The sequence below is a fragment of the Aquarana catesbeiana genome, linkage group LG02, assembly GCF_042186555.1.
Source record: "Aquarana catesbeiana isolate 2022-GZ linkage group LG02, ASM4218655v1, whole genome shotgun sequence".
Classification (NCBI taxonomy): Eukaryota; Metazoa; Chordata; class Amphibia; order Anura; family Ranidae; genus Aquarana; species Aquarana catesbeiana.
Genome location: NC_133325.1, coordinates 176,571,685 through 176,595,960, shown reverse-complemented (window position 1 = coordinate 176,595,960; position 24,276 = coordinate 176,571,685). Strand labels below are relative to the sequence as shown.

At 42.8% G+C, this 24,276-nt stretch overlaps 1 protein-coding gene across 4 annotated transcripts in view; it reads right to left on the bottom strand.

Moving 5' to 3' along the window:
• Positions 1-1,202: 1,202 nt before the first annotated feature.
• The window catches only part of LOC141127431 (17-beta-hydroxysteroid dehydrogenase type 6-like), a 110,076-nt gene continuing 87,002 nt past the window's right edge, over positions 1,203-24,276 (bottom strand). For all 4 annotated transcript variants that reach the window (XM_073613859.1, XM_073613857.1, XM_073613856.1 and 1 more), the window contains 3 exons: positions 23,058-23,221; positions 14,529-14,774; positions 1,203-1,378 (listed from right to left, as the gene is read on the bottom strand). In XM_073613859.1, the coding sequence (XP_073469960.1) occupies positions 14,566-14,774; positions 23,058-23,221 (373 nt within the window). In that variant the 3' untranslated portion in view covers positions 1,203-1,378; positions 14,529-14,565. The remainder of the gene's footprint in view (positions 1,379-14,528; positions 14,775-23,057; positions 23,222-24,276) is intronic.

Below are 24,276 nucleotides of genomic sequence, written 5' to 3'. Positions count from 1 at the left end.
TGAGAGGAAATCCCCGCTAATTAATGCCGCAAACACACGGTCGGAATTTCCGACAAATCTTCGATGTGAGCTTGTGGTCGGAAATTCTGACCGTGTGTAGGCTCCATCAGACATTTGTTGTCCGACAACAAAAATTTGAGAGCTGGTTCTCAAATTTTCAGACAACAAAATCCGTTGTCGGAAATTCCGATCGTGTGTACAAAATTCCGACGCACAAAATTCCACGCATGCTAGGAATCAAGCAGAAGAGCTGCACTGGCTATTGAACTTCATTTTTCTTGGCTCGTCGTACGCGTTGTACGTCGCCGCGTTCTTGACGTTCGGAATATCCAACAACATTTGTGCAACCGTGTGTATGCAAGACAAGTTTGAGCCAACATCCGTAGGAAATAAATCCAGAATTTTGTTGTGGGAATGTCCGGTCGTGTGTACGCGGCTTAAGGAAATCTCTTGGCGACTCCCCAGGTCACAAGAATTAGTGTCCCCATTGGAAGAGATTCCCTATTTTACTTTTCTGGGGACAACCCAAAGTTTGGTATTTTCTTTTACTTTCAATGATAATGGTAAACAGAACAAGTATAGAGAGTGAATCTCCCTAACAGGGGCACAGACAGCATTAAAAACCTGACAGGGGTTCTAAATCATCTCCCCTCTATTCGAAACTTAAAATAAATAAAATAAAAAAATGTCTTTAATTGTACTTTAATTGCTAGTGAAATCAGTAGTATTACATAGCTCCCAACTTTCTGAGATGAGAGTGAGGGTTACATATTAGCAAAAGTATGTAGGCATAGGACACACCCCATGCCAGCACACCCCCCCCCCCCCCCCCCAAAGGAGAATTGTACAAAAAAAAAAAAAAGATTGGTTAACCCCACAAGTGCTTTTTTTTATCACTACTATTCCTTTATAATGGCTTTTGGAATTTACAAATGCAGCAATTTAGAAATTGGATGAAAGGTTTAGCACCGTAAAGCACTTTTTGATAGCTAAATAGTATAACTATATTGATCAGACCAAACTGAGAGTCAAATGAGGAGGAATGAGGGACAGTCCCTCGAAATCAGGGACAGTTTAGAATTATGTTAATTATTAAACCAGTAAAAATGTTCTGTGGGAAGCTAGCCTAAGTTAACATTTAAAAAAATGTACTAATGGTATGATTACCATGGTTTTATAGATGGTCGCATAAACAAGAAAACCCAAATTTAGTATTTTACTATCTCAGATGAGCAATCTTTGAAACATCACATTACAGGTATTAACATTCGTGAGTGTTTGAAATCCATTGAGTAAACCAAGAGGGAAAAAAATCCAAGTCTTGTATGACAACAGTTGTCAGTAGTCCTCTACTAGAATGCCGTCAGAAACAAGACATCTGTCAGAAGAAAATAACAAAAACAGATTAACATTAGCTCATAGTAACAAATCCAAGTCTGTAGAGAAACTGCTTTTGGTGCATTTCGTTGTACAGTAACAGCTGTTCCATCTATGACAGCCGGACTTATTCACACAAGACTGTTTCTCTGTAGATCATGGTGCAGGTTGCTGTGGAGTTATGGGCATTACCTGATTTAAGGCTGAACTCCAGGCAGATCTAAAACACACTCAGATTAAAGTGATATTAACCTCTTCAGCCCCGGAAGATTTGGCTGCTGAATGACTGGGCCATTTTTTGGAGATTCGGCATTTAACTGACAATTGCGCGGTCGTGCGACACTGTACCCAAACAAAATTGTCCTTTTTTCCCACAATTAGAGCTTTCTTTTGGTGGTATTTGATCGCCTATGCAGTTTTTATTTTTTTGCGCTATAAACAAAAAAAAAGCGACAATTTTGAAAAAAACCCAGTGGGGGATATTTACTAAAGGAAAATCCACTTTGCACTGCAAGTGCCCTTGGAAGTAAAGTCGCTGTAGATCCGAAGGGGACATGCAAGGAAATTAAAAAACAGCATTTTAGCTTGCACATGATTGGATGATAAAATCAGCAGAGCTTCCCCTCATTTCAGATCTACCCCTTAGATTTAGAGCGACTGCACTTCCAAGTGCACTTTCAGTGCAAAGTGGATTTGCCTTTTGTAAATAACCCCCAATATTTTGTACTTTTTGCTATAATAAATATCCCCATATTTTTTTTTTAAAAGCTAATTTTGTTCGCAGCTTAGGCCGATATGTATTCTTCTACATATTTTTGGTAAAAAAAAAATTGCAATAAGCGTATATTGATTGGTTTGCACAAAAGTTATAGCGTCTACAAAAAAGGGGATAGATTTATAGCATTTTTATTTTTTATTTTTCTTTACTAGTAATGGCGGCGATCTGCGATTTTTATCGGGACTGCGACATTTTGGCGGACACATCGGACACTTTTGACACATTTTTGGGACCATTGGCATTTATACAGCGATATAAAAATGCACTGAGTACTGTAAAAATGTCACTGGCAGGGAAGGGGTTAACACTAGGGGGCAATCAAGGGGTTAACTGTGTTCCCTGTTTGTGTTTCTAACTGTAGGGGGAGGGGACTGACCTAGAGGAAATGACAGATTGTGGTTCCTAGCTATTAGGGACTCATTATCTGTCACTCCTCACAGAACAGAACAGGGATTTGTGTGTTTTGCACACACACGTCCCTGTTCTGCCTCTCGTGCCTGCGATCGCTTGTGTCCGGCGATCATCGCGACCATCGGCCACGAGCATCGGCACCCCCGCTGTACGCGCCTGCTTTCCCTATCCCGCGAGCCGACATACAGCTACGACGGTTTGCGGGATCGTGCCTACCTGGCGCAGTATAATGACGGTGGCTGGTCAGCAAGCGGTTAAAAAAAACAGTAAAATGAGATGCTGATAGCAGGACTTGCAAGCTCCTGCTTGTTTTTTTCTCTTCTGAGGTTGCTCCTCTTACTGTCTCCCAGCCTCACTGACTGACTTTAGGTATGTGGGAGCCCCCAGTGCCTGCTGGGACTTATGAGTCCTGCCAGAGTCTGCGATTTGTGTGCGCTCCTGTTTTGAACTTTGGCTTGGCTCAGGTTCTGGGGTGTGCAATGCTGGGAGTAGCTGCATGTAAGCTCGTAGCTCACAAAAAGTCTCCAATGGGCACCAGTGGAAACCCACATACCTGAGCACAGCCATGGGACAGTTTGGAGCAGAGGAGAAAAATTGGGGGGGGGGGGGGGGGGGGGGGCAAAACACAAACTTTAATATGATTTTTAAAGCCTAAATTCACTTTTTGCACATGGATACACCCCTATTTAGGGTGCAACATGGTGTAAATGCTGCACTGTGACTATGGAGGTTATTTACTAAAGGCCACTCCACTTTGCACTACAAGTGTACTGAAAGTGCACTTGGAAGTGCAGCCACTGCAGATCTGAGGGGGACATGCAAGAAAGAAAAAAAAACAGAATTTTAGCTTGCACATGATTGGATGATAAAATCAGCAGAGCTTCCCCTCATTTCAGATCTTTCCCTCAGATCTACAGTGACTGCACTTCCAAGTGCACATTCCGTGCACTTTCAATTGCACTTGCAGTGCAGAGTGGATTTGCCTTTAGTAAATCAACCCCAGTGTGTGGGTATTCTCCCCTGCAGCCACTGTCACTTTTAAATTTTGCCCAGCTATGAGGGGCTCTGCTCACACAGGCATGTCATTCATTCACAGAGATCTGTGAATGAATTAACTGCAGATGGACTTGTAGTTTTGTGCGGACTTGGTAGTCAGCACACAGGCAGTCCACTGACACTTCCTCCAGCTATCCAACTGAAAGACCATACATAGGTTTAGCACCTTCCTAGGTGGGTGTTAGAGAGTGCATCGTTTTTGGGTTTCCATGCCTAATGGGGGACTGTCAGGGATATTTGTGTGCTCTCTGTCTAACAAGGAGCAGTGATCCATTGATAGGGTCTGCTCAGTGTGATCAGGTGCTGCTCATGTTGTCTGCCTGTTTCACACTGGTCCAATAGGAAGGGGCATATTGGACAGTGGCAGGAAACCTGACAAATGGGAGCATGGGTACAGCCCTGGCCATTGGCAGATGAAGGTGCCTCAAGGCATGCTGGGTGACTGTATTTATACCAAGAGAGCACATGTGCACAGGGTCTTCGATGGAGAGAGGGGTCCCAGAGAAAGGGGGGTCGCTGCCCCTTCTCTGTACAAGCTGCCATGCGGCCTTGGGTAGTTGACCTAAGGGCAGAGGCCGCAGAAGCTGCAACCCAGATGTCCTGCAGAGCTGACTGGGAGGGAGACATACCTAGAAGGATCTGTTCCTGGTTACTGTGAGTACAGCCTGTTCTGTGAGGGCAATCCCCGCAAGCTAGTAAAGTCAGTGGACGGGTGCCAGCTAAAGGGAATACTGGTCAGTGTCCCAAAGAATTAGAGTTCATTGGGTCTGCTGCCAAAGCAAGCAAAGGAATTATCCTTCCATACAAATGCTGTATGGTTCAGCAGAGTGTCTGCAATTCAGTTCTACTACGTGAGGCCAAGTGAGAGTTGTCCTCCTCTGTGCATAGTTAAAGTTGGAGTATCCCACTAATCCCTTCTCCTATCCAAGTTCTACCAATAAAATACAAAAAAAAAAATCCCCTAGACTGGTCATTGGATAACGAACAGATGAGTATATACCTGATAGTGTGAATATACCCAAGCATCTGGCTGCAGGATAATCAGAGGGAGACCCAGGGAAATCTATACTCAGCGACCCCTACGGGCGCAGTGCTACAGAGGTACTGTATAGGGCAGAGAGCTGAAGAAAGTGTTTGCAGGAGCCTGACATTGCACCCATGATCCACTGACGATGGGTGCAATACTGTGAAGGGCCCTGTTACAAAAAAAAAAAAAAAAGTACATTTTTGCAGGTGAACTGAACTTGGCCTTTAACCACTTCAAATAGAAAAAAGATATTCAGCGCTGACATAAGAGGACACAGCAAAAATGAACTGCTAGCTAACACTCAAGGCTAATTCAAACAATACCTCAAATAAACATCATAATATAAATAGTGCTGCGCAATTCATAAATGTCCATAGACTGAAATAAAGGTATTCAATAAAAGTCCAAACTGGTGTGTGTGGAGACAGCTAAAATCGCTATAGGGTGCGGTGACACACACAAAGAAAAATGACACATCCGGTGACTTGTGACCGTTACGTCCTGCCCCGCGCTGAGGAAGTCCTGCCTACAGACGTAACGCGTACAGGGGTCAGGTGTCACGCATGACGTCACCCGCGGCCATCTCGATGGTTATCATTACACGCCTATATGCATTCGGATCTGAGTGCGGCTTCATGTAAGTGCAATATTTTATCACTTTTTTATTAATAAATGTGAAAAACAGAGAGCATTAGATTGCTGTGTTTTTTTTTCCATATAAACGTTTGAACACCTTACTGACGGTGGATTTGAAAACAAGTACCGGAGCTTTGAAAGTGAGTACCGGAGCTGTTATCTGGGGATTGTGTGCCTGGTGTGTTTTATACTGCTTTGTGACCTGTTTCAGGTCGAGTTCTTGAGGTGAGAGGCCATCTATATTTGTGGTGGAGGGATCACAAGTCACCGGATGTGTTATCTTTCTTTTTGTGTGTCATGCACCCTATAGCGATTTTAGCTGTCTCCACACACACCAGTTTGGACTTTTATTGAATACCTTTATTTCATTCTATGGACATTTATGAATTGCGCAGCACTATTTATATTATGATCTTTAACCACTTCAGCCCCGGAAGAATTTACCTGCTTCCTGACCAAAGCACTTTTTTTCGATTCGGCACTTCGTCGCTTTAACTGACAATTGTGCGGTCGTGCAACGTTGTACCTAAACAAAATTGACGTCCTTTTTTTCCCACAAATAGAGCTTTTTTTTGGTGGTATTTGATCGCCTCTGCGACTTTTATTTTTTGCGCTATAAACAAAAAAAGCGACAATTTTGAAAAAAACACATTATTTTTTACTTTTTGCTATAAAAAAAAATATCTCCCAAAAATATATTAAAAAAACTATTTTTTTCCTCAGTTTAGGCCGATATGTATTCTTCTACATATTTTTGGTAAAAAAAATCGCAATAAGCGTATATTGATTGGTTTGTGCAAAAGTTATAGCGTCTACAAAATAAGGGATAGATTTATAGCATTTTTATAATTTTTTTTTTTTTTTTACTAGTAATGGCGGCGATCTGTGATTTTTATCGTGACTGCGACATTATGGCGGACACATCGGACAATTTTGACAAATTTTTGGAACCATTGCCATTAACACAACGATCAGTGCGATTAAAAATGCATTGATTACTGTAAAAATGTCACTGGCAGTGAAGGGGTTAACAGGGGGCTGTGAAGGGGTTAACTGTGTTCCCTGGGAGGTGATTCTAACTGAAGGGGGAGGGGACTAAATAGAGGAAGTGACGGATCGTGGTTCCGAGCTAATAGGAACACACGATCTGTCACTCCTGTCAGAACAGAACAGGGAAGTTTGTGTTTACACACACTCGTCCTGTTCTGTCTCTCCTGGTCACGATCGCTCATGACCGGCGGTCATCACGACCGTCGGCCATGAGCATCGGCACCCCCGCTGTGCAGCGGTGCCATGCGCGCGCCTGCTATCCGGACCCCGCGAGCCAACATATAGTTAAGTGGTTTTGCGCAGGGGAGCCAACCTGCCACAGTAAAACTGCGGCGGCTGGTCCGGAAGCAGTTAAGGAAGCTTTGTATTCATCAGTGCAAGTACTTGCATTTTACTAGGTATTAGTCTCTTGCAATCTACTGTACATTAGAATTTGGACCAGGAAAGGGAGAAACCGCAATGGGAGCAAGTTCATTGTGCTGCAGCGCTCATGTGCCAACAAGGAACATGCTGACAGGAGGAGAGAGCAGAGTGATAGAGATGTGAGATAATCGGTCCTTTCACTCTCCAGTCACAGCATGGGGTGGGACGAGTGAGACCTGTATCTAGTACTTAAACAGAAGCAAAGGAAAATCGGACAGGGCTGGGCTGTGTGGCAGAGCTGTAAAAATCCCAGGACTGAATAAAGAGAAATACAGATCCTGTGGCAGGTAAGTCAGATCCTTTCTATGCATTTCAACTGTGTGTTTAGCTGTATACAAAACAAAAAGATTAGCATGGTAACCAGACAAGTAACATTTCCAAATAGAGTTTAGTGAGGGAATTTTATTTTATGACAAGTTTCTTTTAATGATCCTTATTGCTCACTTTAAATAATCCCACCACAGAATTGCATCCATTTACAACATACAATATACAATGGCTTAAGTCACCAACTGTGTTTTGTATGAGTACTATACCTATTTAACACATTGCACCACAGCACAGGTGCAGTGCGAAATGTGATTCTCATCTGAATGAGTTACAAGCAGACAATACTAGTGTCCCCAATTTTAACTTTTGTGTTAGTGTGAATTTTTTTCTGTTTTACATGATTGATTTATTTTTTTTGTAAAATCTTTATTTAGCAACATTTTAGTAGAAAACTACACACATTTTAGAAATGCGGGTTAGAACACATATATAACTTGTCCAAATACCTGCTAGTGCAAATAAGTATTTCGGACCTACGGCAGCGGCACCATCTTAAATCTATAATACCCACCCTGAATCAGGATGAACATGCGGCGGTGTGTTGGTTTAACCCATCCACAGCCGCATTCAAAGTGCTAAATGATCAGGAGAGCCAGCGGGCGAGCACCACCTGCCGACGGCTCGAACAGAGGGGGGTAAATACCTCCAACAACCTCGTCCGCCCCATCGTGTCCAGGGTGGGCACACCCTTCACATCCCCCCACCCACCAGAGGCGGACAATAAAAAGGTCCACCTCCATGTGAAGGGTCTGTGCTCCCCTTTGTTGTCTGCCGCCGCCCGTGTCCAGGTAGTGCAACAACAGCATCTTATGACCGCAGCCTGGTAACTGGCAGCCGGTATGCAGTCTAAAAAATAACATTAGAAGGGAGAGAAAGATAGGAAATAGTTAGAGTCGGAGGGGGAACAGGTATGAAAGGATGAGGAGGAAGGGAAAGGGTAAGAGGGGAGGGGGGAGTGATGTGGAGCATACCTCAGAGTCTGAGAAGGTCTTGTAAATCTGCGCCGAGTGAGTTCCGCCACCGACAGGTTATCGCCGTAGGAGGTATCTATGAAAAATGTCTATCAATGGCCTTATTACTGTTGTCCAAGCGGGATCTCAGGGTTGGTTCTGCTAATTCCAGTAGGGCCAGATCTAGGCTTGAGGGTATGAGATTCGGGTCAAACATAAAGTCTCTCCATGGTCCCCATATGACCTCAAAACGTTCCAACTTTCCTTTACAGGATGCTATCCAGTGTTCAGCTTCTCTAATATCATTGACCTTTTTAATCCAGTCTTCTCTAGAAGGGACCCTGGATTGTTTCCAATAAATTGGGAGGAGGCGTTTAGCCGCATTTAGAAGGTGTGGTAGGAAGCTTTTTCTGTATCTGCTAATCGGCATCTGAGGGACATGCAGGAGGAAGTAGGCTGGGTTCAAGGGAACATCTAAGTCTAAAATTTCTTTTATATTTGATATCCGCCCAGTATGGCCGTATCAAGGGACACTCCCACCAAATGTGAAGGAGTGTGCCTCTCTGTCCACACTTCCTCCAGCATTGATCCGATACCGAGGGGTAAATACGGGCTAAGTCGGTCGGTACTCTGTACCAGCGCGACAAGAGCTTGTAATTTATTTCTTGGGTTCTAGATTCAATAGAGCTTGAGTGAGTGAGCTGATAAAGGTGTGTTAGCTGGGATGTGGAGAAGTCAAGTTGCAGGTCTCTCTCCCATGTCCGTATGTAGGTCGGTCTAAGGTTGTCATTAGTAATGCTTAATAAGGGATACATTTCAGATATCAAGTGTGGGATCGGGACCTCCTCTACAAAAAGTTGTTCGAAAGGAGTAAGAGTGGAGATGTCTCTTATAGATTGTCCGTGAGTCTCGAAAAAGTGATGGAGCTGTCTATAGCGCCAGAAGTTTATTTTGGAGCCTCTGTGTCTACTCTGTAGAGATTCGAAGCTCATCAGCTTACCATTGCTCATCAATTTCCCACAGCTGGCGTTGCCGTCATCCACCCAAGGGGCGAAAAAGGCCATTTGCTCACCCGGCAGGAACCAAAGAAATCCCCCTAACGGGGCTAGCGGTGACATGGGCGGAGACAAGTTTAAGATCGAATTCAATTTGTCCCAAGTGGCGAGAGCATGTCTTGTCAGTGGGGATGTTGAGTCTGATAGCCCGCGATATTCACTTGGCAGCCAGGGAGCAAAGGCCAAATTCCTGCCAGCTAGCCATTTCTCAAGAGAGACCCATATTTTGGACTGGGTGTGGAAGCGCCAGTTGAGGATCCTCTGAAGAGCAATTGCTTTGTGATATTTCAATATATCTGGGATCCCTAGGCCACCCGCTAGTTTTGAGCGTTTCAATGTCTCCATGGCTATTCTAGGGTTACGTGCATTCCACACAAATCCCGTTATGGTGCTATTGATCTGGGAGAAGAATTTGGTAGGTAGTGGGATTGGTAACATTTGAAGAAAAAAGAGTATACGGGGTAGAACATTCATTTTTATAATGTTAATGCGGCCCATCCAAGTGAACGCAGTCTTGGTCCAGAGGGAGAGATCTTTTTTAATTGTACTAAGTAAGGGGGGAAAATTTGCTGCATAGAGGGAATCAAAACTATCTGTCAATTGAATCCCTAGGTACCGAATAGAGGATTTGGCCCAGGTGAAGGGAAAGGAGGCTTGTAAGTTACTAATCAGAGCAGGGGTTAGGTGAATAGGTAAAATTTCAGATTTGGAATAATTAATTTTGAAATTTGAAAGTGATCCAAATAGTTTCAGTTCCTTCATCAGGACTGGCAACGATATCAGGGGTTCTGTGAGGTGGAATAACACGTCATCAGCGTAGGCAGATAGTTTGTGTTCAGTGTTTCCTACTCGCAAACCCCTTATGTCTGCATTCGCCCTAACCGTGCATAGTAATGGTTCAAGAACTAGAGCGAAGAGAAGGGGGGATAGGGGGCACCCCTGTCTCGTGCCATTCCGAATCGGGAATCTAGAAGAGAGCACTCCGTTCACCTTGACCTGTGCACAGGGAGTAGAGTAAAGTGCCAGAATAGAAGTCAACATGCGTATTTTAAGCCCTAGAGCCTCCAACACCGCTTTGAGGTACGACCAGTCAACTCGGTCGAAGGCCTTTTCGGCATCAGTAGAAAGAATAATGTAAGGTTTGGAATCAGGGCTAGTACGGGCCCAATGGATAAGTTGTATGGCCCTAATGGAGTTATCCCTTGCTTCCCTCCCCTTAATAAACCCAGTTTGGTCAGGATGAACTATATTGGGCAGGAGATTCCCGAGCCTGTTCGCTAAAATCTTGGCTAGTATCTTAACGTCAACGTTAAGGAGGGAAATAGGGCGGTAGCTTTGAGGGAGCGTCGGGTCTTTACCTTCTTTTGGCAAAACTGTAATGTGTGCCAAGAGTGCCTCTGAAGGTATGGGAGCCCCTTCTGCTATGGAATTAAAGTAGGTGCACATGTGAGGCTTAAGGAGGGGTAGGAAGGTTTTGTAGTACAATCCCGAATAGCCATCCGGTCCCGGGCTCTTCCCTGTAGGAAGGGATTTCACTATCAATTCAATCTCCCCAGGGGAAATCGGAAGTTCAAGGTCAGTACATTGATCTACACTCAATGCTGGAACGCCAGCTGTGGCTAAATAGTCTCGAATGGCTGTGGACCTGGATTGCTGGGCATCTAGAGGGCTGTCAGGTTGCAAATTATAAAGGTGCGTGTAGTAGTCTTGAAACCCTGAGGCAATTTTGGAGGACCGAGCCGATACCTCCCCAGAAGGGGAACATAGTTTTTGTATGTAAGTCTGCGCGCGCTTCTTACGAATGGCTCTAGCAAGCATCCGGCCACACTTGTTGCCGTGTTCGTAATATTTGTGCGATAATCGTCTGGCTTGTTTACGGGTCTGCCGATCAAGCAGGCGTAAAAACAAGTCTCTTAGCTCAGTTAACCTCCGCAACGCCTCAGGGCGTCCATTTTGTTTATGTTTGAGTTCCACGCCCTGCAGGGCGGCCAGCACCCTTTCAAAGTCCGCCTGAAGCATCTTTTTAAGTTTAGCCCCCTGGGATATTAACTCCCCTCTGATCACTGCCTTGTGGCCTTCCCACACTATGCCCATGCTGATATCGTCCGCCACATTTTCATTGAAATAATTTGTGATGGTCTCTGATACTTTGGCAACTGCCGCTGTATCATCCAACAAATTTTCATTCAATCTCCACGTCCAGGCTCCTCGGGAACCTGAAGGGAGTGTTAGGGTCACCCCCACTGGTGCGTGATCGGATAAAGTAATGTTCCCAATGAACGCGGATTGCACGAGCTCTAGTGTGGGGCGGTCCACATAGACGTGGTCTATGCGGGTGTATACATCATGGACTGCCGAATGATAGCTGAAGTCTCTCTCCTTTGGATGGAGGACTCTCCAGCTATCAAGTAGCAAGTGGGACTGGAAAGACTTTCGGAAATGTTTTAAGAAAGCATAAGAGTGTGAATGTCTAGAGCTGGAGGTATCTAGCAGAGGGTCTGGGCTAACATTGAAGTCCCCTCCCAAAATGACATAGCCTTCCCTAAAGTCTGCTAATAGGTCGAGAGCACTATCAATAAAAGTAATTTGGTTAGAATTGGGCGCATAGATCGAGGCGAATGTATATTTTCTTCCCGCTATGATTCCTTTCAGAAATACATAACGGCCGAGTGGATCTATTTTGCTGTCCGAAAGCTGGAAGGGGCAATTCCTATGAATCGCAATCGTAGTGCCTTTAGATTTAGACGTGGGGGAGGTGCTATGAAACCATTGGTTGAATAAATGGGTAGGTAATCTAGGCAAGGATTGATGGGTAAAATGGGTTTCCTGTATGAAAACCACGTGAGCTTTTAATTTCTTAAGTTCCCACCAAAGTTTGTTTCTTTTCCCAGGGGAGCATAGGCCTCTTATGTTGTAAGATATTACCTTAATAGTAGACATGCCGGAATAAATGGTAGGGAAGATGTCGAATGGTTTCACTCGCCCGGCGCAGCATCCGAAGTCCTGGGTTGCTCCTAGGAAAAAAGGAAGGAGGGGAACAGAGCGGGGGGGGGGGGGAGAAAAGTGAGTGGAAAAATGAACAAAGAAAACGCACTGTTAAAGTAACATAAACAATGCGACAAAGCATTAGCAAAGTCCGTAAATAGTACATCTATAGGTGGGAGGTCTCCCTCGGAAAAAAGAAAGGGGGCCTCAGACCTTACCTATTGCCCCAAATAGGGACTGTACCCAATATAGAGTGGCCTACGTGGGGGGAACGTGGGCCTAAGCACAGGGTGGAGAACGGGGCCCCGTCTCCACACACCGCATCTTAAAAGGTGTTAGGGGTTGGGAGGGGGGATAAGCTACTGCAGTAAATTCTGGGGTTCACATTTTCCCACCCACTACCAAGACATAAAAAATATGTATATAAGGAAAAAATTGTTTGTTATTAGTCATGTCTCTTGAATGGTCTGCAGTCACAACCAACTGGATTTCAGCGAGAAGTAATAGGCTGACATTGAGGGGTCTAAGTTCCAAATAAAAGAAAAGAGGGGGGCCGTATCTTAACTACAGGGGATGTCCATGATCACTGTATGAGTCCGGAGGGACTACCCCTTCAATCACGGATAATGGAGGAGCCGGGGGGGGGGATCTTGATTCTGGAGCTGTCTGTCCCTTCTACAGTTCCTACGGGTAGCAGTTGACCATTGTGTGGGAACCGGGATCCCAGATATGCCAGATGAAATTCTCCAATCCGGAAAGTCCACTGGGTCTAAGCCCAGGGAGGACAGAAACTGTGGGAGATCATCTTTGTTACGTAGCGTGACTTGTCTTCCATCTTTAGTCGCCTGTAGAAAAAAGGGAAAACCCCAGCGGTAAGGAAGGCCAGCATCCTGGATCGCCGTCAAGAGGGGCTTCAGGGCTCTGCGCTGCATAAGAGTGCGTCTAGATATGTCTTGGTAAAAGAATAAACGTGCACCATCAAAATCGTAGAAGGGTTTGTTGCGCATTTTTTGCATGATGCTGTCTTTTAGGGTGAATTTGTGGAGTTTGCAGATTATGTCTCTGGGGTTGTCCACCTCCTGAGAGGGGGGTCTTACTGCCCTGTGAGCTCGATCAATTTCTATTGGAGCCGAGGCAGGTAGGCCCAATATGTCTCTGAATATATCTGTCAGCGTGGGGATAATGTCCCTTGGGGCTGTGGCTTCTGGGAGACCCCGGATCCTAATGTTCGCTCTTCTGCTGCGATTTTCGGCATCATCCAGCTGACATAATAGGGTTTCAATCTGCCGGTCTTGCTGCTGACATTTAGATTGCAGTAGAGCAATAGTGGGGAGAACCTCCTCCAGCTTCCCTTCTACAGATTCTACCCTGTTACCCAGGTGGGAAGTGTCAGCCTTTAGTTGAGCAATGTCCTCTGTGAAAGCTTTCTCCACCCTGCTTGTAAAACGTTCAAGGTCTTCTTTAGTGGGTAATGACATAATATGGCGCCTGATATCCTCATCACAGAGGTAGTCAGATATTTCAGAGCGGCCATCTAATGGGGCAGGGGAGGCACAGGGGGCCGAATCACTCACCGACCCTGGGGATGGCACCGGAGATGCTGCTGGAGCTGAAGCTGTCCCCTTCAGGGTCCGGGCTGTGGCTGCTGCTGGCTGGGAGGATTTTGTGGCTTTCTGGGCCTTCCCGGGCGGCGCCATCTTGGAGGCTTCCCGGCCTAGTCCTCGGGCCCCGGAGAAGTAAGAATCCAGCTGCCCCTGCCGCAATCTGTCGGTCCTGGTCGGTTGGGAGCTCTGCCGTGATCGTTGTGACATGGGGGGATCTTATAGAAGTGAGTATCCCCCTGCTTAAAGCTGATTTTGTGCTGCGGTGTAGCGGAGCTGAGGCAAAGCACGTCCTCACTCCTCCATGTCCAGGACACGCCCCACATGATTGATTTATTAACAAGCACAAAGGACTAAAAAGTGCAAACCCCTCGGGTGATAGTAAATAAACAATGTAGTTAATAATAATCACATTGTGACCAGGTTACACAAATGGTCTATACAGCTGCATTAACACTAGACTTACTGTATGGTACTTGAGTTTGGTTTGTGGCGCTATGATTTGTTATTTTGTTTATAGTTGACTTATTGTTGCCTATTTTTTTTTAATATGGCAAGATAAAATATTGCTAAACAAATGCAGCAGAGTCATTATAGTGCAGTGTGTTGCATTACGAATTATACCCCCTACGTTAAAAAAAAAAAAATGTAATATCTGAACCATCTACAATTATACCCCCTCAGTTAAAAAAAAAACAAAAAAATGTAATATCTGAACTATCTACAATTATACCCCCTCAGTTAAAAAAAACATGTAATATCTGAACCATCTACAATTCACCACTAACTTCTTGATCTTAACTGCTTTAAAAAATGAGCCAAGATTAGTGCTTATATTCCATCACGTACCCAATGGATTCCTGCAATTTGGAAAAGATGGTGTTCTCTAAGTTGGTCTTGGGGAATTCCTCCTTGCTATGAAATCACCAATGACTGTTGGCATGTAAGAAAGTGGGATAAATAATAATTTGGCATCCCATCCAGCAGAGTATCTTGTCCATGGGTAACAAGCAGTCAGTGCATGCTCCATGCAATTCGTCACCTTGAAGAACTTGAAAGAGCCGGAGGAAATTGCTGTGTTCATATACTGTATAACTATGTAATATATAAAATACAAAATGGTAGTTAAAAGTGCATTGTTGCTTACACACTTTATACAAGTATTACTAGTATGTGAGCCTTTTTTATCTTCTTCTTTTAACTACAACCATGAAATCTGTGCTGGTTTATAAACTATGAAATAGATTATTTATATAAAAATAAATAGTTGGTGAAGATATCTCTATAACATTAAAGAAAATCTTAATTTTATAGGGAATCTTTAGTTTGCATTCATATGCCCCGTACACACGGTCGGACTTTGTTCGGACATTCCGACAACAAAATCCACTGATTTTTTCTGACAGATGTTGGCTCAAACTTGTCTTGCATACACACGGTCACACAAATTTGTCGGAAAATCCGATCGTTCTGAACGTGGTGACGTAAAACACGTACGTCGGGTCTATAAACGGGGTAGTAGCCAATGGCTTTAGTCTCTTAATTTATTCTGAGCATGCGTGGCACTTTGTGCGTCGACCGTGTGTACAGGGCATTAGTGTAAAAAATGCCTACTTTAAGTGTACCCCACACAAGGCCAAAAAAAAAAAAAAACGTGACAACTCCTGAGAAAAAAAAACAGACAAATCAAGGATACTGGGGGGAATTTACTAAAACTGGTGCACACAGAATCTGTTGTAGCTGTGCATAGTAACCAATCAGCTTCTAACCAACAGCTTGTTCAATTAAAGGGGTTGTAAAGTCAGAAGTTTTTTTTTTTTTAATCTTAATTGCATTCTATGCAATAAGATAAAACACCTTCTGTGTGCAAAAGCCCCTCTAAAACTAACCTGAGCCCCATCTAGATCCAGCAATGTTGCATCAGTGTCTCGGCTGCCCGGGACTCCCCTCCTCATTGACTGGACATCAGCGTGGCACCACGGTGGTTTTAAACGCTTACAGACCACTTTTACCTACAGGTAAGCCTAGATTAAAGCTTACCTGTAGGTGCAAGAAATATCTCCTAAACCTACACGGTTTAGGAGATATTTACAAAAGACAGGCACCGATGTCTACAGCGCATGGGCCGTAGACAACGGCGCACAGGCGCACTGAGCGTGCCATTTCTAACGGCGATCGTGTCGTTAGTGGCGGCTCCCGAGGGAGTGACGTCATCACAGCTTCGGACAGTTACAGCGCCGGAGCCGCGATACCTGGAAGTCACTCCAGGAGATATGGCGGCGACAGAGGGGGGAACGAGGACCGCTTCGGGGGGCTTCGATCTCAGGTAAGTAATTTATAATGAGCTAGTAAGCTATGCATACTAGCTCATTATGCCTTTGTCTTGCAGAGAGTTTATTTATTTTTTCCAGAGGGTTTACTTCCTCTTTAAGCTTTAACAATATGACCGAGAAGCCGATTAATTACTACCAGGTTCTGTATGCACCAGTTTTAGTAAATCTCCCGCACAGTATGTATATATTTCATTTGGATTTCAGAATTTTAAGAGATTTTAAGTGATCACAACATGTCCATGTGCAGTTGAATTGTTCAGATATTATCATTAAAATGTGTATGAACATCATCACTCTTTATGGCTTGCTAGAAACTCATATGGTATGCAGCAATATACTTGTGCTATGACTACAACTAAACTAACCTGTCATGTTCTAATTTTCTGATGTGCACAATGAAATAAAATGCTTTTAATTTTACTGTTGCTTATTTCTGTTTGTAATATACAGCGGGTAAAATATATATTGAACACATCACCTTTTTTTAGGTAAATATATTTCTAAAGATGCTATAGACATTCAATTTTCACCACATGTAGGTAACAACCCATGCAATCCATACATACAAAGAAACCAAAACAAATCAGTTCAGAAATTAAGTTATGTGTAATAAAATGGAATGACACAGGGAAAAAGTATTGAACACGCTAACTGAAATCTATTTATATTTCGTATAAAATCTTTTGTTGGTAATGACAGCTTCAAGACGCCTCCTGTATGGAGAAACTAGTGGCATGCATTGCTCGGGTGCGATTTTGGCCCATTCTTCCAAACAAACAGTCTTCAAATCTTGAAGGTTCTGTGGGCCTCTTCTATGAACTCTGAGCTTTAATTCTTTCCATGGATTTTCTATTGGATTCAAGTCAGATGATTGGCTGGGCCATTCTAGCATCTTTATTTTCTTTCTTTGAAATCAGTTGAGAGTCTTCTTGGCTTTGGGATCATTGTCTTACTGAAATGTCCACCCTCGTTTTATCTTCATCATCCTGGTAGATGGCAGCAGATTTTTGTCAAGAATGTATTGGTATAATTTTCTATTCATCCTTCCTTCAATGATATGAAGTTTGCCAGTACCGCATGCTGAAAAACAGCCCCACACCATGATGTTCTCTTCTTCAAACTTCACTGTTGGTATGGTGTTTTTGGGGTGATGTGCAGTGCCATTTAACCTCCAAACATGGTGTGTATTATGGCATCCAAAGAGTTAAATTTGGGTTTCATCAGACCAGACTATATTCTTCCAGTATTTCAAAAGGTAGAGATGGGCCGAAAACCCCTTGTCCGCTTCGTGCCAGAGCTCTCCAACATCGCCAACGTTTGGGCCTGAACCGCAAACTCTATTAAAATCTATGGACCCAAACTTGAGAAATCAAAAGTCCCCATTTTGAAGGCTTATATGCAAGTTATTGGCCATAAAAAGAGTATGGGGACCTGGGCACTGCCCTGGGGGACATGTACCATTGCAAAAAAAAAAACATTTCAAAAAGATTGTTTTTAAAGGAGCAGTGATTTTAATGATACTTAAAGTGAAACAATAAAGATGACAAATTCATTTAAATATAGTGCCTGGGGGTCCCCTTAGTCTTCCTGTAAAGTGGCACATCTGTACCATGTATAGAAATTACATTTAGATTGATTTTCCCTGCAAGCTTTCTTTATTTGGACAAGCTGGAATTTAGACACTGGGCATGTGGGCAGCAGGCAGTATATTTTTTTTCGATGCAGCAACTGGGGCAGAGAAATTTGCCTGCTATACTCTACAGCTGGTGGAGTGCTGCTGGCAGACATGTTGCAAGGACCTGTGACACCCTTTGCTATACCATCAACCCTGTCAGTGGAGGCTGCTGAGGTCATGAGATATAGTAAGGGTAGACATGAAAGGTGGGGAGTGAGGAGGAGAAGATTTGTGTCATTTGTGTGTGGTTTTCAGGTGCTCTTGCCAACGGGCTGAGTGGTAGGAGGTGGTGGGATAATTTCAAAAACGATTAGATAGGCACCTGAACGACCACAACATGCAGGGATATACAATGTAATACTGACATAAAAGCACACACACAGGTTGGACTTGATGGACTTGTGTCTTTTTTCAACCTCGCCTACTATGTAACTAGGGGACAAAAAGACAAAAAAAAAAAAACATCCAGCAATCAATAAAAAAAGGGGGTATACAGCACTGTATACAGCATAAAATCTTATGTAATGCTATGTTAAACACTACACTAACACTACGCTATACTCACACTATACTGACACACTACACTATATTTACACTTCACGCCCGCAAATTCAGGTATGCGCTGAAGGGGTGACCAGGCAATGTTCGGGTTGAACCTTGGCTCGGCCCGAACCGTTCGCTCAACTCAATTCACAGGCTTGTCTAACTGTTGTACAGCAAACTTTAATTACTTAAAGACCGCCCGCCGCAGATATACTGTGGCAGGGCGGCTCTGTTGGGCGAAATGATGTACCTGTACGTCATTTCATGCAATAGTTATACAGTCAGGTCCATAAATATTGGGACATCGACACAATTCTAATCTTTTTGGCTCTATACACCACCACAAAGGATTTGAAATTAAACGAACAAGATGTTCTTTAACTGCAGACTTTAAGCTTTAATTTGAGGGTATTTACATCCAAATCAGGTGAACGGTGTAGGAATTACAACAGTTTGTATATGTGCCTCCCACTTTTTAAGGGACCAAATGTAATGGGACAGATTAATAATCATCCATCAAACTTTCACTTTTTAATACTTGGTTGCAAATCCTTTGCAGTCAAGTACAGCCTGAAGTCTGGAACACATAGACATCACCAGACGCTGGGTTTCATCCCTGGTGCAAATGTCTTCAGTTCCTGCTTGTTCTTGGGGTGTTTTCCCTTCAGTTTTGTCTTCAGCAAGTGAAATGCATGCTCAATCGGATTCAGGTCAGGTGATTGACTTAGCCATTGCATAACATTCCACTTCTTTCCCTTAAAAAACTCTTTGGTTGCTTTCGCAGTATGCTTCGGGTCATTGTCCATCTGCACTGTGAAGCGCCGTCCAATGAGTTCTGAAGCATTTTGCTGAATATGAGCAGATAATATTGCCCAAAACACTTCAGAATTCATCCTGCTGCTTTTGTCAGCAGTCACATCATCAATAAATATAAGAGAACCAGTTCCATTGGCAGCCATACATGAACACGCCATGACACTACCACCACCATGCTTCACTGATGAGGTGGCATGCTTTGGATCATGCAGTTCATGCAGTTCCTTTCCTTCTCCATACTCTTCTCTTCCCATCACTCTGGTACAAGTTGATCTAGGTCTCATCGGTCTATAGGATGTTGTTCCAGAACTGTGAAGGCTTTTTTAGATGTTGTTTGGCAAACTCTAATCTGGCCTTCCTGTTTATGAGGCTCACCAATGGTTTACATCTTGTGGTGAACCCTCTGTATTCACTCTGGTGAAGTCTTCTCTTGATTGTTGACTTTGACACACATACACCTATCTCATGGAGAGAGTTCTTGATCTGGCCAACTGTTGTGAAGGGTGTTTTCTTTGCCAGGGAAAGAATTCTTCGGTCATCCACCACAGTTATTTTCCGTGGTCTTCCGGGTCTTTTGGTGTTGCTGAGCTCACCGGCGCGTTCTTTCTTTTTAAGGATGTTCCAAACAGTTGATTTGGCCACACCTAATGTTTTTGCTATCTCTCTGATGGGTTTTTTTTTTCAGCCTAATGATGGCCTGCTTCACTGATAGTGACAGCTCTTTGGATCTCATATTGAGAGTTGACAGCAATAGATTCCAAATGCAAATAGCACACTTGAAATGAACTCTGGACCTTTCATCTGCTCCTTGTAAATGGGATAATGAAGGAATAACACACACCTGGCCATGGAACAGCTGAGCAGCCAATTGTCCCATTACATTTGGTCCCTTAAAAAGTGGGAGGCACATATACAAACCGTTGTAATTCCTACACCGTTTACCTAATTTGGATGTAAATACCCTCAAATTAAAGCTGAAAGTCTGCAGTTAAAGCACATCGTGTTTGTTTCATTTCAAATCCATTGTGGTGGTCTATAGAGCCAAAAAGATTAGAATTGTGTCGATGTCCCAATATTTATGGACCGTAGATGCGCTTATTGGCCAGAGGGGTAGCCAATCAGCGGGTCATTCCCCAGAGAGGTAGAACGGTGATCTGCCTATGTAAACAAGGCAGATCGCTGTTTTGGCATGGAAGTACACAGTGATCTTGTGTTCCTGCTAGGCAGGAACACGGATCTCTGTGTTCTTCCAGTCAGTCCATCCCCCACACAATTAGAAAGCATCTCCTAGGGACACACTTAACCCTTTGCTCACCCCTGGTGTTAACCCCTTCCCTGCCAGTGTCATTAGTACAGTAACAGTGCATATTTTTACCATTGATCAATGTATTAGTGTCACTGGTTCCCAAAAAAGTGTAAAAAATTTCAGTTGAGTGTCCGATTTGTCCGCCGCAATGTCGCAGTCCCGCTAAAAATCGCTGATCGCCGACATTACTAGTAAAAAAAATAAAAATTCAATTAAAATATCCCATAGTTTGTACACAAGATAACTTTTGCGTAACCCAATCAATATACACTTATTGGGATTTTTTTTAAACCAAAAATATGTAGCTGAATACATATTGGCCTAAATTGATGAAGAAATTAATTTTTTTTATTTTTTTATTTTTTAATTTATTGGATATGTTTTATAGCAGAAAGTTTTTTTCAAAAATGTTCACACTTTTTTTGTTTATAGCACAAAAAATTAAAAACACAGAGGTGATTAAATACCACCAAAAGAAAGGTCTATTTATGGGAAAAAAATGACATCAATTTTATTTGGGTACAGCGTCGCATGACTGCACAATTGTCAGTTTAAATATTAAGTGCCATATCGCAAAAAATGGCCTGGTCGTGAAGGGGGAAAAACCTTCCGGGGCTGAAGTGGTTAAACAAGCCTTTCATGGTGAGCGTGCATACAGACCATGGCGGTTGAGTGCATTACTTATTGTTTTCTTTGAAACAATTGTACCTTCTAATTCCAGGTCTTTCTGAGGCTCTTGAAGTCCTTGGCTCTTGGACAACTCTTCTGATAATTCTTTTCACTCGTCTGTGAGAAATCTTGTGAGGAGCACCTGGTTGTAGCCGGATTATGGTGAAATGATGTTCTTTCCACTTCCAGATTATGGTCCCAACAGTGCTCACTGGAGCATTCTGAAACTTTACAAATCTTCTGTAACCAGTACCATCAGTATGTTTTGCAACAATAAGGCTTTAGAGAGCTCTTTGCTTTTATCCATCATGAGATGTTTCTTGTGTGACACCTTGGTAATGAGGCACCTTTTTATAGGCCCACAAGTTGAGACTGATCCAGCTGATATTAATTTACACTGACAAGGAGCAGGATTGCTTTCTAATTACTGAAAGATTTCAGCTGCTGTCTTGGCTTTCCATGCCTTTTTTGCACCTCCCTTTCCTAACTTGTTCAATACTTTTTCCCTGTGTCATTCCATTCCACATAACTTCTGAACTTATTTGTTTTGGTTTCTTTGTATGTATGGATTGCATGTGGACATGTGGTGAAAATTTCATGTCAATAGCGCCTTTAGAAATATCTTTACCTAGCAAAATAGTGACGTGTTCAATATTATTTTACCCGCTGTATCTTTTCTGTAAATATTTTATGCATCAGTGTTCTGTTCATTAAAGCGATATTTAAAAACTGTTGAAGCTGAATTTCTAAATGCTCTAAGTAGCAGTTAAAGAACTTAGGGTCTGTAAAGAGCTGTATTTAACTGGCCAGTTAACCTGCCTGAGTGATGATCACTTTCATTCTTCAAGCTGGAAAATATCTGCACAGGGTTGAGCGCATGTAATAGGCACAGTTGCCTCCTAAAACCACTTTTTAATGGAGTAGGCAATGGTAAATCCCCACAATTGTAACTGTAAGAGAGGAATAGCAACCTAACAGGGGGCTGTAACACTTGCACACTATCCTCCAAAACAAAAACAAAAAAAGTCTGGTTTTAGTTAGGTAGTATTAGTTGGCCACAGTAGTTGTGAGCAACTACTACTAACTTAGTTATATCATGACCTGGATAAATGACAACCTTATAGACATTGGCTTTAGATAAAATTTTGAGTGGACCTTTAATCACCAGTTGCCATGTCTCTCGTTCCCTTTCACCCACCTTTCCCTTACACATTCCCAAATAAATTTACATTTTTGTGCATAGTAATATACATACCTTATCTTAGCCCCTTACTTCCCAATTTCATACCTAGGGGAGAGTGACATATCTTTGCACACCCACAATCGCCTTGGATATCCACATCACATCCCAGATAACATCTATGTAGAAGCAAAATCTTGCAGAGCTTCCTAACCTGCAACCTTCTAAGATATTAAATGTAGATATCCTAGGAGGAGGTAGTTAGCTGTGGGTACAACAATCTCGCCTAGGGGAATGAGGGAGTGGGAGGCCAGAAAAGTATATATTATACACCTGAAAAATGTATTTGTGATTGCAAGGGACAGGTGTGAGAAAGGGAATACGAAGAAGTGTAATTCATGGTGATATATCCACAATAAGGCTGGGAAGCATACAAAAAAATGTGCTTCTGTGCTTGCATTAAAAGGTCTTGCAATGTGAGGTTGAATTTTCTGGTGCTCCATCATTTCCAACATCTAACAGACTTAAAATGGGTATACACGTACAGCAAGTCAGCTGGTTCAGCAGGATCTAACATCCAGCTTCTGTCGAATGGTCATGCTGGAAAACCAACTGGTGGGGTGGGGGTATCCGCTGTCAGAATGTAATTGTACAGGGGAGAAGATCCCTGCATTCACATGATTTACGTGGATGCGGAGATCTGTTGAGTTTTTTCGTTCAACCCTCCCTCAATGCAAAGACCTATGGTGATGTGAAAAATGCAGTATCCTATAGATAACAGGCGTATTCAATGAAAAGAAGACTACAGTTAAGGGTAACCTTTGTGATAGTGAAGAATAAATGTTAATTATCTCACGTTGCTTTATGTACTGTTCTCCATAACTCTTCTTGGTCTCTTCTGGCAGAGTCTCCCATTTTTCCCTTATATTCTTCTCATACAAAGGTAAGTCCATAATAGCAGTATTGAAACCTCCTGGCTCAACTATAGAAACATTAACACCAAAATCTACAACTTCCCGTCTGAAAGAAAAATAAATAAATAAACAAATATATAAATAAATATATATATATATATATATATATATATATAACAAAATCATACCATAGGTCACAGCTGTCCCACATGTGCAGAAACAGGCCTGATATTGGTTTAACATAGAGATCTAATATAAAAAAATATGTTAAAGCAAAGAAATACCAAAACATGAGTAGCGCTAAACAATCAAAATATTTTTCAGATTGTTAAAAAGTCCACTTTATCAGTGAAAGTAAGCAGATGTGAATATAAAATTGTCCGTCAAAGAAAAAATCGTTGCAGATTTTTGTTTGAGACGATCACCTTCACCACACCGCGTGTGTAACACTCCCCCAAGGTAATCCACTTACCAGATAATGCTGGGTTATGCCCTTGTCTTTAAATGGTTGCTGTCAGCACACACTGCATATCTCCATCTTTAAGAAAATGTATGCCACTAGATAGTGGTGAAGGTGATCGTCTCGAACAAAAATCTGCAACGTTTTTTTTCTTTTTTTTTTAACATGAACAGAATGTTCTTTTATTGAGAAAAATATAGGTGTGATACATTTTATGAAGTACAATATGAAAGTAAAGTTACATGTAGGGTGTCATACAATAGTTGAGCATCAAATATACAGATTAGTAGAATATCAACATAATATACAGATCGAAGCATTCCCCAGGGCGGGTAATAGGATTAACACAAGAGGGCTCGGCTATACCCTGTGCAGAAACCTTGTTAGCAGGTGCCTGTGCCCACTATGCAGTCCAGCGTTGCCAGACTCTCTCATATTTTTCAAGGCAATTCCTGTTTATGTAAGTTAGCTTGTACATAGGAAGAGCTGAAGTTAATAGCCTGTTCCCAAGAACCCACGGAGGGGGGGATCGGGAATTCCGCTTAAGTATGATTTCTCTTCTAGCATAATATAATAAAAAACATATAAGTATTTTGGTGTATCTGGGCCTTTGGTCGTCATCATGGATGCCTAAGAGCAACAACCCTGGGGTGATCGGTAAAGCCAGCTGGAGACGAAAGTTTATAAGTTCAACCACCTGC